A 14336-nucleotide genomic window follows, 5' to 3' on the forward strand; every position below is an offset into this window, starting at 1 on the left:
ACGATTCTGACCAAACACACCTCGAAAACAATGAGACGCGGTATGTTTGTTATTTCAGCTGGGTATCGTGATACACTGTTTGAAATAAAACGTATTCTACATCGGTTTAGTTTCTGTGACTGCGGAACTAAACATATACTATTTATGGGTGATTACTTTATGAATATTGAATCTGAAATGTCATTGGCTTTACAACATTAAAATTGTATCTAGTAGATGAATATATACCAGTGAGCTGTGATAAATTGCGAATAACACATTTGAAGAACATTTTTATTCCATTGGAGTGTATTTTTTAAAATCTCGTTATAGTCCATCCCCTGTGTAGACTTCTTAAGGTGAGTGATTGCAGTGGGTTGTAGTAATACTGAAGCGTTGGATTTTTTAGTCATCAAGGATGAAATACAGGAATATACAAGAATGTACTTTTAAAGTAGACTAGATAAAGACGAAATTGCTTACTTTTCAATATTCCCAGTGTTACAATTTCACGGAAATTTGTTCTGCGTGCCTCCTTCATATTTCACACAATTCTTTCTAGCTCTCGTCCACTTATAAGTAAGGTTGTGTGCCTAGCTATTATTACAGGAAATGTGACCTGTATATTTCCACAGAGAATTATTATATACGGCTTGAGCGTAGTCGTTGACTAGTTTTCTACCGGTGTAACACTCTCTGCCTTGTGAATTTCTTCCTGTCATGTACCGATAAAGAATTTGTGCCCTTGTCCGGATGCGTTTGTGTGTGAGAGTGCGTGTTTACGTTGGAGCGTACGAGAGATAGTTTGTCAGTTTTATAAATATATAACGAATTACATTGATTTAATATATGCATTTTCAATTTGTTGGCCTGGGAACGTGGTAAATACGTATTGCAATTGACTTTTAGCTGGAATATGACGCAGGTAAACTCGTCTCAGGTTTTAAAGCTCAGTGGTAACTATATGTACCTTTAACAATCAATAACTGCTTGGTGCATTTATGGATTTCTAATGATTCTCAGTGTTCACCGCGATTATTTTCTTAAACCTCATCGACCAACTGATGTTTATAATGGAGAAGTGTTTCGTCTTCAGAGTGTTAAATAAAACGTTCTTGTGTTTTGTATTATTACGACTGTATATTATAGGTAAATACGTTAGGTTAGAAACTCTTCCTTACTTTCTTCTTGCAATCTCTAGGCAGAGTCGAGGTGAGGAAGCCTTTGGCGTTTAATTCGCGTTGCACTTTGGTAGCACTGGAACAGTTCCGAGATGTCACGGAAGGGGCTTAATCACAAGTAAGTTTGTCTAGAACGGCTTATCCACACGTGGGGCGGAAAGTTTTGAAGACTTTATGAACGAGGATGCTGGCTTGCCGAAATTTTTACTGGGACAGAGGTCACGTCCTCTGTATTTTAAGGGTCTCATGGCGTGTGTGTAAGTTTACGTAGCTGACAAATTCTTATTTGACACGAGCTTACAATAAACTACGGCATTGACAACGCCGTACTCTTGAGACTTAGGTATTTGTTGTTTGGACATTGGCACCAAGCTCTGCGATGGCGGGGAATGTAACACGCATGGGTAACATTAAAGTGGGTTAAACAGTTTAGTACTAAACCTGAAGAGATGGGGGCCTTAGACTGGATGGGGTGGTAGTAACTTAAAGAGTGTTCGACTCAATGCATCTGGCCCTGTACAGAGACAAGTGGCGGGCTCTTGCGAACATAGAGATGGAGTTACGGGTTACAATACGGCGGTGCATTTCTTGGCTGAGTGACTATCAGCTTCTCAAGGAGGAAGGACTCTTCTCCGTGTAATTTTTAAGACACTATTTGGACTAGATGGTCTCCCAACTTGATACTGAATGTTGGTTGCGAATATCTTTTCTCTCGTCAGTGAACAAGTTCTACCGGAGAGAGAAGATTTATTTTGAGCCACTGAGCTTGCGAAATGAGCAATTCAGTTATGGTAATATTTAAGAACTTGCGTTCTTGTTGATATGGCGGCGAATGAAATATTATTTCTTACATTGAAATGGTCAGTGGGTAAAAGAATCGAAGTTTGGATTTTCTAAAAATATTTTCCATCATTTGAGTGCGTTATTTAACAACCATCCACTATATGGATAAAAAGATACACGTTTTTCTGAGTCTAAGCGTCTCCATGTTTGTATATAAGGAAATGGCGCCCGTTCGTTCCTTCTACTTGAAGAGGGAGACAGCCTGCCTCTGAATAATCGTAAATCGTTTCTGTTCAGACAGTGGGCAATGGAATATTTAAATATAAAAGCTTTAATGTATTTGTACTAAGAAGCTTTCTCAATTAAACAAGCTCCTAAAGGTAGCTGCCTTCTGTTGTAACGCCGTGTAGTATGATAGAAGTTTACCGACGTTTCATAGGTACTTTCTGCGTCCGTCATCAGGGCGAAAACACTCGAAGAGAGCCATCTTCATACTTGTTACTGTAAGATCCTTAAAAAAAAGTCCATTGATTGACTCAATTCTTCACTTCCAGCTTGTGCATTGCGCCAAGGACTGGAAGTGGTTCTTCGGCGTGTAGAATATTTAAGATCTTCATCAGACTGTAGCTATTTTGACGGGATAATTGTTGGCAAATACTGACACCACACAATTACTTGTATCAATACTCTGGTGGAATAAGCTAATATGTTGACAGTTCTCCTTTGATTAAATTTATATTTGCGTACGGTGTTAATTAAATGCTGGTCACAACGGACAATCTTGCTTAGTATTTGACGATTGTACTCAGTTTCATAAGGCCAGCGTTCAGTTACGTCTGTGGCATGATACCGTAATTGTAATTTATCACTCTGCTCCTAATATAATAGCCAATGACCGCCACTCTTTACTGTATTACTGTACGAGTTCACCGATCGTGCGATGTGGGAAAATATTTTAAACAGTTCTGACGGTGACGACTCTGATGTTATGGTGATGCCTATGGTGGGGTCTGCCGGAGACTGAGTTTGAAGTCTGGAGTCAAACGGTCGGTTTTGTGTTGGTGCGTTTGGCAGGCTTTAGTCGCCGTGAAGATGTTTTCACATTTTCGTTACATTATAAAGAAATTTGTTTACCTGCATTGCGATTTGAAAAGAAAATGCTGCAATGAATTGTATTACTGTTCAACATAAAAGTTTATTCCCGTCAAATTTGATGGGTCATACTCTGCTAGTGTAATTTAGTGTTGACCCGTTCGTACTTTGTTTAGTTCCAAGATTGTTGAGGGCGGTGATAAAGAGAAAGGCATAACATTTTATCGTCGGACAGATCGATCCTCCGTTTCCGGCTTGTACACCATTTTCTGTTTCTACCCGCTACTGCCCCCTGTTAATCATAATTGTCTTAATCTGAATATGTTTCGAGATGATACGTTTAGACGCTGTATCATATCACAAGGCCTTAAAGTGACTGAATAGTCGAAACATGCCTTTGTGATAGAAATGTATCATATTATAGTTGTGTTGACTGGAATATGGGTATCATGAGGTTGATGTTTCGCACATGAGGTTTAAGAAATAAGGACAATTTCTGACTAGCTTAGGAAATGTCAGCTTTTCAAGAAGTGTTCTGCTTCGTGGTGTTAGTTGTGTTGGTTGATGCAGGACTTCTGACTTCACAAAATTCACTGAAGAAGGTCAGAGCATTTTAGAAGTAGGGGCGCTAGATACTAGTGTTGTACGTATTATCACAGAAGCATTATATTATAGCCAGTTGTGGCTTTGAACATTGCTGTCCTTCGAGACATATGAAGCCACATGTACGAATATCCGTTATGAAATTCGAGTCCATACACTCCTCTCCAAGGGCCCTGAGTAGCACTTTAGTGACCACAGCATCCAGCTAATGGTCCATTCGTCTTCAAAAAATGTTTGTAGAGTCGCTGTGCTCTCTGTAACATAGGTCCCGCTCTTATCCTGAAGGAAATGGCGTGTTTGTTGAACACTTGGGGCCTATTTTGTCAGGGAGCACACGCGGTGCTTTTTAAGGCAGTATGTGACCCTTTCCTTTGATATGAAGCCCCTGCTGCCTCAAAATGTGACGTCAGTGTTCACATTCCAGTTCCTTCAGGTACACTATCTGTTAAATTAGTTTTGTTATCGATAGTATGTTAATATGCTTACGGTATAATTAACACAGTCATCTTAGTTGGGTAACTAGATAAGGTTTATGCATTTGTATTTATCGGTGTGCATTGTTTATTATAACAGTGACAGCGGTTGTTGTCCGCGCCACGCCCATTTCACTGTGTATTGGATCCTCACGACCCAGAAAAAGAACACTCGGGTTATAAACAGGCCTAATATCACCACGATAGTTGTAAGGCCTGCCTTGGGTAGGGAATTTTCTTTGCCGTGCATACATTTTCAAAGAATCTGTTGCACTTTGAGTATTTTGTGACTCACAATTAGTTACTTCTCAAAGTGAGGGCTCTTGACCATTGACAGGCGATGTTAAAATGGAATTACAGGAAACCGGGCTGGCAGGGACAATATTTGAACATATGAGGGACGGGGATTTTGGGGCATAACTAGAACTTTGCGATTTATACAAGTCACCGCTGATTGTTAGGTCGAGTGGTTTGAATTCCTTCATATTCGAGAAGTCCCGGGTTCAAATCTTGGTCCGGATACTAGCTATTCTGGCCGAGGTCTTTCGTGCCATCCCATCTGGCCGTAGAATGTACTGTTCCGGTTGTGTGAAATCAGCGGACTACATGACGTAATGATCCAGAAGACAGGTCACTGTTTAAGCTTACACTGCCGTGAATACCTGAACTCCTCCTGCAAGACAGCGAGCCATTCTTCAGTTTGACGCTTCTGGCACAGTAGATCCTGTTTGAACAATACTGTGTACAGTATTTCATTAGATTCGTTGTTGAGGAAATAATGTCAGCTTGTTGTAAGATCAAGGGAGAGAACGGCGTGTGTCTGCGCATTCATATTGCCCTCTTCGCTTTAAAGATTAAGTGGCAGGGTCGGCCTAACTGAATGAGAAGTGAACCCTCAACATCACTTATTTCTAACGTCAGAGGTTTTAAGTAAGCGCGGTCGGTATTTTTGTAAGCTACCGGAGGATGTTGGGATGGGGGTGGCATTAGCTCTGCCTGTCAGGCAGACAGGATTTGTCTCCCAGAGTTCACACATATGGAAAGAAGGTGCTTCAGCTGGATAGGGAATCGGCTTTCTTCCTGTTTTAATTATACAGTCTCTTCCATTCTTACTTGACTGTCTTTTAATCTACTGCTTTCTGAGACTAGTCCTTTGGCTGACTGAGTGATTGTATTGTTGACTGATAGCTGACTTATCAGTTCCTGAATTGCTGATATAACTAACTAAGGGAGTGGTTGTTTGTTTATGTGACTGGGTAGCTCATAGGAATGACTAGTAAACTGACGAAATGTTTTGCTGACTTACGGAGTGCTGATTGTGTGGATTTAATAGTCCATTATCCTTTATTGTGTCTCACTTGAATGGTTAACTGAAGCATTTGGTGGTCTAGAAATTGATTGACCGACTGACTAAATAAAAATATTTAAGGGGGGGGGGGGTAAAATAATAATTGAATGACTGGTTGACTGTCGGAGCTAATTGTTTATTGGTTGGTTCTCTTATTTATTTTGCAGACAAAACCTCTGGTTGTCCGATTCGTTGTGCAGTTATTTCCGTAATTGGCCTCCAAGCAACGGGATGTTGGGGACGGGTGGTTGGTTCGTTTTCTGGTCGTGTGACCGGGCGAATGTTGGCTTATGATTGTGTGAAGTAATTGGCCGCTGTTGAATCATTGGAGCTTCCGAGAGCCGAGGCATGAATGACAACACCCCGTCCCATTTCTCTCCGTATACGTACGTAGTTTACAACTAAGGAGAAGCTGTAGACATTCCTTGTCACGAATTAGAAGGGGCTCCTAACAGCATATACATGTCAGTATAGTGGGTAACTACACGTATTCTCCATCTACCACGTCTTTTCTTTTTGGGAATGAAATCCCGCGCATGTTGACAGTATCGGTGCCTCTTAGCAGGAAGTATCATGAACCGGGAGAGGGGATGGGGTTAAGACGTGTTCTATTACCACGGTGTTACCTAGCCCAACAGCAGGTGCTCTGTTGGCATGCTCCGTTGGCCATGCATGCATATATTTATTTATTTCTGATGCCATTTAAACTTGAAGGCGAGGTGAGCCGAATAAATTTATTTTAAGGTTTATTCATCGACGATGCCAGAAACTCGGTCGGTGTACCGCCGAATGTTAAGAAGAATATTGATTAATTAGTTGGAAAGGTTACGGAAGGAATCGATTGTTGCCGAATTTAGGATACAAACTCTGCATTTACTCTGTGCATTTTAAGAAACCCGTGATGAAGCTTAGTAAGTGTCTTCGGGCCCAGAACGTCCCGGAAAATGAAACGGAACGCGACGTTTGGAGAGAAAGTTAATATGTTGTTACTGATTATTCGGTTAATTAAGGACATCAAATTTTATGCGTCAAGGCCACGGAAGTATTTGACCAACACCGGACCCCTACCCATCCTTCCCGCACGGCGTTGCTAGCTTTGCAACGGTGCAAGTTCTGAGCTGTCTTCATTCGCCTGGACTCCGTTGTTTGTGTTGCATCGTTGTATAAACTTGTATGCGATTATGGTGTGACCTTGAGGCATGCAGTTTGGTAATGGATATACAAAGCCGAATGATAGTGTAATTGTGAATGACTCTTAGCCTAGCCTGTCTCATTACGTACTGTACTTATCATATAAATATGTTGACATTTAAATGAGAATTTTGCTTAGGATTGAGACTCTGTGCGTGCTAAATTAAAGGAATGCATAAATAAAAGGAAGCAGTTGTGATCTTACCGTTATATCATACAATATTAAGTCCTGTAAATTTATTTCCTGAACGTTTTTGTGTTAGCGGTAACGTCCTTCCTGTATGAAACCAGACTTCAGAGTTACGAGGGCAGAATAAAACCAATTCCGTCACAAAGGAAGCCTGCTCTTGGCGTTCCTGTTCGTTATTTCCCTCCTCTAATTAACGCAAAAACAGAAAACGCCCACCCTACTCAGTCATAACACTCTTGAGCTCTTACAGTAAGTTCAAGTTTTGTTAATTCTTCAAGCCAAAGGAGTGCTACCAGATGGCGAATAAAAGCGAAACTTGTAATGATGAAGTAGCCGACAGTTGTTGATGGGAGCATAAAGAAGAAAGTAGAATAAAATCCACGAGATGGGTCGCGAAATTTTATTATTTGGTGTTTTATTAGTTGCGGCAGTAGTGGTATGATTTGATGGAGAGAAAGATGAAACCAGAGAAGTAGTGCCCTCCATCGCACTTTATCCTACCCTCCACTTTGCCCTTTGTTCCATACACACCCTCTTCCTCACCCGTCGAAACCAAAGAGCCAATAACTGTCCCGGAAATGGGCCACAAATCCCTTCTGGAGAACGTTTTCCAGGCTTCAGTTATAAAGTGCTGGAAGCGCTTGAAACGTCTGATATAGCTGCTAGATATTCCTTTCTTTCCAGTGGCAGTCTTTGCTGTTTCTAAATCTCTTTGATATCTGGCTTATGTTCGCGATATGCCGCGTCTAACCTTTAGTATAAATGACGTGCAACATACGGATACAGCTTTATGTGTTTCGGAGAATCTAAACCGAGTGAATTGAGGTACAGATGTACAAGGCAAGAATTTAATTCGTTCCAAGTTTTTCTTTCTGTATCAGCGCTTGAAGACATGGATTGTCAGCAAGAAACGTCTACGCCTAAGTAACTGCATGGGGCAGAGTCCATGAGAAGGTATATATAGTTATTCAGCTATTTACGGAATTCCTTTTCTTGTTTCTGACTCGAACGTTTATTACCGCGTTCCCAAGTCCCCAGCACCTGAGCTGGACAAATCCTGTTCATACTTTCCCACACTGTTTAAAATACGTTTTAATACTAGGCCACATCTTGTCATCTGCTCCTAGATCGTCAGAGTGGCCTCTTTCCTTCGAGTTTTCCACAATATCTTTCACGATTTGGAAAACTTTGAAACTTTATTGCTATCTTTTGATACAACATTATCTGCGGTACTTGGCCTGGGACCTTGCAGACCTCGAGTGTACTTTTGAATAATGGTTTGAAGGTTCTTTTCGTTACATATTTTGATCTACTCTTTGTGTATAATCAGTAGAGCCTTGCGTTGTGTATTATGCATGAATGTACACCGTAATAATAAACTCAGGCTGTAGCATGAGAAATGAGGTGTAGCGAGGCGAATTATCAGACGTACAGCCCAAAGCTTCTAGTTGTGTATACAACGAGCACTTTGCTTATGTTCGTGCGTCAACCCTTCTTCATTCATGCGCTACAGATTTCGTCTTCGTGCAAAGATGGAATGAGTTCAGGCAGAAGCCCTTACTGATATTGGAGGTTGGAATAATACTAGCTCACAAACATACAAACACACTTCGAACGAGTTCAAGGAAATATTATCTCTGTAGCTGCACGCACGCGTGCGGGTCGGAGAGGGAATCTTTGCTAAGAATTTGTGGATCTTTTGCCTGCGGTTATTCCTGCACCTGTCATTAGCGTGGGGATAGTGATGACCGGAACCGCTAATATTTTCATAGTCCAAGTCGAATATTCTGAGCAGTGACAATTAATATCCTTGCGTCTTGCGGAAAACAAACAGTAATAAAATGTTGAGATGAGTAGGAGACTATTTTCTTGATTCCGCCTGGCAAGTCAACAGCTGAAAGATGTGCAAGGCGCTTACGGGGCCGTTTTCTGTAATCCGGCTCTCACAGAATACCTCATGTCCTGATAAAACCATTCGCCACAGGCCATGAGGTCAGGCCAGGTGTTCAGAGCATGTCATTCGGTTCGGTTCGTCTGTTAGCTGCTGCTGTTGCTGCCTTGCGGGTTAATGAAGAAAACGGGATTTCCTTTGATCTCCAGGTTTGCACAACCTCATAACGATTGTTCGGCTGAGATAAAGGAGGGCCCGACTTCGAATCTGGGACTAAAACTTTCGCGGCCATGGCCTAATTTAAGATACTCCCAGCAGTTGCCGGGAGAAATTGAGGAAAACGTGAAAACTCTAGGTCATGTTAGCGGGTCTATGAGCTGATATTACAACCAGAGACCTCCCGAGCACGAAACAGGAGTGCTAACTACTTGGCTGCGATTTTCTTTTCTGTAAACAGTGGTTTTAAACCCATTCCCTTTCTTTCCTGCGTTTTTTACATTAAAAATAAGATCAGTTTTCTTGTTAGATGTTGCTTATTGTAGACATCATTAACAAATTCAAGGAACATTTTCTTCTTGAAAAACTAATAATTAGTAAGATAGTCAAAGAATTGCCCGTCGCGTATGGAATTTAAATGTTTAGGCTGTGTTTGAATGAACCCACCACTGAATCTTTTGCCGAATATATTGCTGTCGGCCAGAGTTAAGTAAATGCCTGCGGAACATGCGGTTTGGGAAGTCTTTTGCTACATTACAAGTAGACCAAAAATGTCGTGCTTATTCTGATTTGATGTAAAATTTATAGGCAATATTTTATAACACTAGAAATACTAAAGAATTATAATCGATTCTCATCGATCATGAACAATGTAGCAGCGGGAAGCGACAAACGCGCGTACTAAAGACGGATGTTTTCCGCTAAAGCTTGTGGTGTTACGCATGCGCACAATATTACTTTCCTACCGTGTCACCTGCGCAATTGGTTTTGCTTAACTCTCTCTGATTTTATTTCTCTCTCTCATGCTTAAGACTGTTAATTAATTAATTATGTTGTCTATTGTTTATTAATGGGTAATACAGCATATCAATCAGTCTCACGGTATGAGTCAGCAATCTAGCGCTGCAGCCGGTAGTTTCTCACGCTGATACGTGTCTGTTGTAGGTGACAGTGAGTGACAATGGAACACCTGCCCTGTCTTCTACGACACGTGCGGTAGTTACAGTAGCAGACACAAATGATCATGCACCAGAGTTTGAACAGATGTTCTACAAAGTCACAATTCCAGAGTCTACAAATTTAGATGAACCTCTGTTCCAGGTAAGGAACCTGTTTTGACTGTTACCATTTTAGGACAGATATTTGGTATTTATATCTTCAGATCCACAAAGATTCTATGGAAATAAGTGAACCTCTTTAAGGAAATTTAAAAAATATTTCCCGGAAACCAGAAGTCTGTATTCTAATCTTAACTGTATTTGGTATAATTTTATACGATTTATACGAGATTTTAAGTGTAGTAACAGTAACCGGAATAATCATGATTTTAGCGATACAATTGGGAATTATTAATGCAGTTGTAAGAACTAGTAATTTATTTTGCAGCGTCTGATAAAAATAAATTAACTAAACTTCAATATATTGATGGCAGTCTTCTGGGTTGTAGCATCATGTGCACTTCTAAACTTCTACATGGCGCTACAATCCAGAAGGCGGCCATCTTTATTCACCACCGTGAGAACCTCAAACCCTACTTACAATTTATTCGCATAACCCAAAGGTTCGACACTGCTAGAACCAAAGTTCACCATTGGACATGGTCCTGCCTGTTGGTTAGTGTCAAAATTGATAACGTTTAATTCTGAATTGTATGACAGTTAAGGGGAAATCTGTTCTTTGTGTCCGCTGTTTGATGTAATATCAAATATCAGGCCTTGCTTCATTTCTCATACATATTATCATACGTTAGCACTCTTTGCATGGATACAAATTTTATGCTCACCATTTCATTGTTTAAATTTCATCACAATTTAAACATTACATCAGTATTTAATAATAGTTTGAATATAATGATAATAATAATCCGTGGCATAACAGCCCTCTGAGATCCAAAGCCGACTAGCTTGACTGCTGGCCTCACGCTCACATGCCTAAGCAGAGTTGAACGATCATCCAACCAGATATAGGGTGACATGTGGTCAGCACGACGAACCCCCAGCCATTGCTAGCTTTCCTGACCGGATTACGCTACTCACTGTAGCTCCCCAATTTCCTCACGATGCTGGGTTGGCACCGGTCCCATACACTGGTCGAAAATCTCATGAGAAAATTTCTTCTCCCCCGAGACTCGAACCAGCGCGCATTCCGTATCGCTGGTCCGAAGCATGATGCCTCGGACTGCGCGGCTACGGCGCGGGACAATAATTTGAATATATCCATAAATAATCACATAATGTCCAAGGACTAGTTTGTAACAGCAGTATTTAACATTTGATTTATATGGAATTTAATTTTTTTGCATGCTATGGAAATTGGGACAAATAGTTCATATATTTATCATGTCACATTTTATCTCATTTGACTTGATCTGTCTACTTATTGTTACCCACTCTGAGTGTCATTTATGTGAAGACGTCATGTAATGCCGCTCACTATGCAGTTAACTACATTGGCTGTTGACATCGTGTTTACTTTTGTGTTGCAGTTTCAATTCACAGTTCTAGGAATAAATTGCACTGAATGACTTTGTTAACGAGATCTGCTTGGCTAATAAAACAATACGATGTCTTTTTTTGAGTTGGAATCTTATATTTCATAGTATGCTGTCTTTCTTGTCTGTGTGCTAGATTACACATTTAAATAGTGGTGTTATGTATTACATATGTACTTTATTCTTCTGTGAGGTTTTGCAACTCTCTTCCAGGTCTTATGAGGTAGATGGTATTGTGGCGCACATTGTGATGTACGCTGAACTGTAGTTAGTTAAACAAACATGCATCAGTATCTGTCAATATTTAAACTAATTTTTTTAAGAAGAAGTATGTTACAATTGAAATGATCTACGTATAATTAGTTTTGTGTTGTAGAAAAGGAATAAATGACTCTTACATCGTCTTATATCTTTACAAGATTGTTAGGTGCAGATTGTCTACTTTATTATTTGTTTTAGATTTTTATATAAGTCTAAAGAGCTACACATGATGTTATCAGTTCTGTCTGTTCATTATTTCAGTGTTAGTCAGAGCTCTACCACCACGGGGGCTTGTAATTCTGGGATCCCGGGTTCGATTCCCGGCGGTGCTCAGATTTACAACTTGTGTTGGGCAAGGCCGTGGTCTAGGCGTCACGGAGTTTGTCATGTTTCTAGTGCACATGATACAAATGAAATGCATTAAAGGGGCTCAACTGTTGAGCGGTACAGCGATGACAGAGGCATTTATGCAAGTTAGATGGAAATATTACTTTATGTCATCATAATAACTAATGCAGTGGGTGTTTCTGTGCCTTGTTGATGAAGCTGCATAGGAAAAAGTAAATAACAGTTTCAGTTATAGAGTGTTCAATTGAGAAGTTCTCTTCATCAAGTATACTTTCCACCAAGAATGAAATATTATTTTACATTAACGTAATTTATATTAGATTAAAAATGAACCTGAAGTTTGCTGTAGTTTCTTCATAATTGATACTGGGAATGACCCATTCAAGTGCCTGAGCACTGCGGGTCCCAACGTTTTCGTTGGCTTGATCTATGGACATTCGGTAGGACTCCTTGAACGAGGGATCGGCCCGTCGCAAGGCATCTACCTGTACACAGGACAGCACAACACAGAAAAACGCGGACAAACGTCCATGGCTTGAGTGGGATTCGAACCCACTGTCTCAGCGACCAAGCGGCAGAAGGCCCACTCCTCAGACTGCGCCGCCATAGATCAAGCCAACGAAAAGTTGGGACCTGCAGTGCTCAGGCACTGAAGAACCGGTCATTTTCAGTATCTCAGTATAATTTTGTAGGAACAGTCATATGTTTAACCTATGTTATTATAATTAGTTCTGGCCAGACCTTATCAGCGGGACATTCTTAAGGTGGCGGTCAAATTTATTTCTCTGCTTGTCAGACTTATGTTTTATGTATCTTGTTCCCATCAGTTTAAATATATTGTAAATATGACTTTTTCAATTTTCATGATCACAGAAAGTAAATGCATTAACTATTCTACATGTTTCGAGTCATAACAAAGTTAAACGTTTTTCATTTCCATGTTATGTAAAGCGCCTAGTTGTGTATACTGTCTGGTATTTAAATACCAGTGGGACACGCAATTAAACAACATTCACCATTAGTATGCTGTGTGCATTAAGTTAAGAATACCTCTATATAGCATATATTTTGTTGAAATTTAAATCTTGTATAACAATTTGTAAGTAATGCAATATCTTTGCATTTTTCGTTGTGTAAAACACTTGTAACAAAAATTTATATGAACAAATTGCCCCTTCAAACAATAAATTTTCATTAATGTAGCTGTACTTAAAGCTGGGCTGTTTTCTGAGTCTTGTCAGAAATTATGATCAGTTATTTCAGTGTAAACATTATTTTAAAACAATTCCCTATTGGTTTATGTTTCCTTATGTCCTAAATTATGCATTTAGATTTATGTTTTGAGGGAAATCAGAGAGAGATGGCTTCCAGGGTAACATAGTGAGTGTTTTAAATAAAATAAACATCCATTATTTCCTAAAAGGTATTACATTATATGACTATTGATATTCATGTAAGCTTTGGTTTCTAAAGTCTTCAATATAGTCTTGGATGAGCCGGGATAGCTCAGTTAGTATAGTGACTAGCTACGGGCTGGACGATCGGGGTTCGATCCCCGACAGGGCAGAGGATTTTTCCTCCAGCCTCCTCTACAGTGGGTACCGGGGTCATTTCCCGGGGGTAAAGCCGGCCGGGGCGTGATGCTGACCACTCACCCCCATCTAGTGCCGAGGTCAAGGAAGAGAGGAGCTACACCTCCACTCACCCCAAGCGCCTGTATGGCGTATAGTGGGACAAACTTTACTTTACTTTACTTTTGATATAGTCTTGGGTGCCCAGATCATCAACATTAAGTAGAGAAAGGGGTCATGCTTATAAAAATAAGATCAGTGCAGTGTAATATCTTGCCTTACTTTTTATACCCCATCATTGTCGACCTTCTCACTTTCTGTAAGCATTCCCCTTAAACGTTATTGACGATGGTTCCTGTACAATTGGTCGGATAGTTTATTGCCAGTTATCATTGTTCACCGATTGTAATTTGATGTAAAAGTGATAAAGCTTTTTAAAATTTAGTTTGGTATAGTAACTAACATTTGTATCAGTTGATCCTTCTAATTTAATTAAGTAGAATTCTTTCAGAAGCTGTGTTTGGTATACTGTTTTATCATAAAATTTGTAATTACATTGAGGTTTACGATGGACATTTTTCATTTTTTTGGATTGAGTGTTAAAGCATTTTTAGTGATTTGTTGAACTGTTCAGAGAAAATTTGGCAAGATTTGCAATTGAAATCATTGCAGTTATTTATTGTAATTCACATCTGATTGAACTAATATAATTATCTTT

At 40.0% G+C, this 14336-nt stretch overlaps 1 protein-coding gene across 1 annotated transcript in view; it reads left to right on the forward strand.

Moving 5' to 3' along the window:
* LOC110836945 (protocadherin Fat 3-like) overlaps positions 1–14336 on the forward strand; it is a 251388-nt gene that overhangs the window by 64379 nt on the left and 172673 nt on the right. The window contains exon 3 of the mRNA XM_087360253.1: positions 9893–10048. Within this exon, the coding sequence (XP_087216379.1) occupies positions 9992–10048 (57 nt within the window). The 5' untranslated portion in view covers positions 9893–9991. The remainder of the gene's footprint in view (positions 1–9892; positions 10049–14336) is intronic.

This window comes from Zootermopsis nevadensis, unplaced genomic scaffold, assembly GCF_977971745.1.
Source record: "Zootermopsis nevadensis isolate Lab colony 2312 unplaced genomic scaffold, Znev_1.0 Znev_ptg000040l, whole genome shotgun sequence".
NCBI classification, from domain to species: domain Eukaryota; kingdom Metazoa; phylum Arthropoda; class Insecta; order Blattodea; family Termopsidae; genus Zootermopsis; species Zootermopsis nevadensis.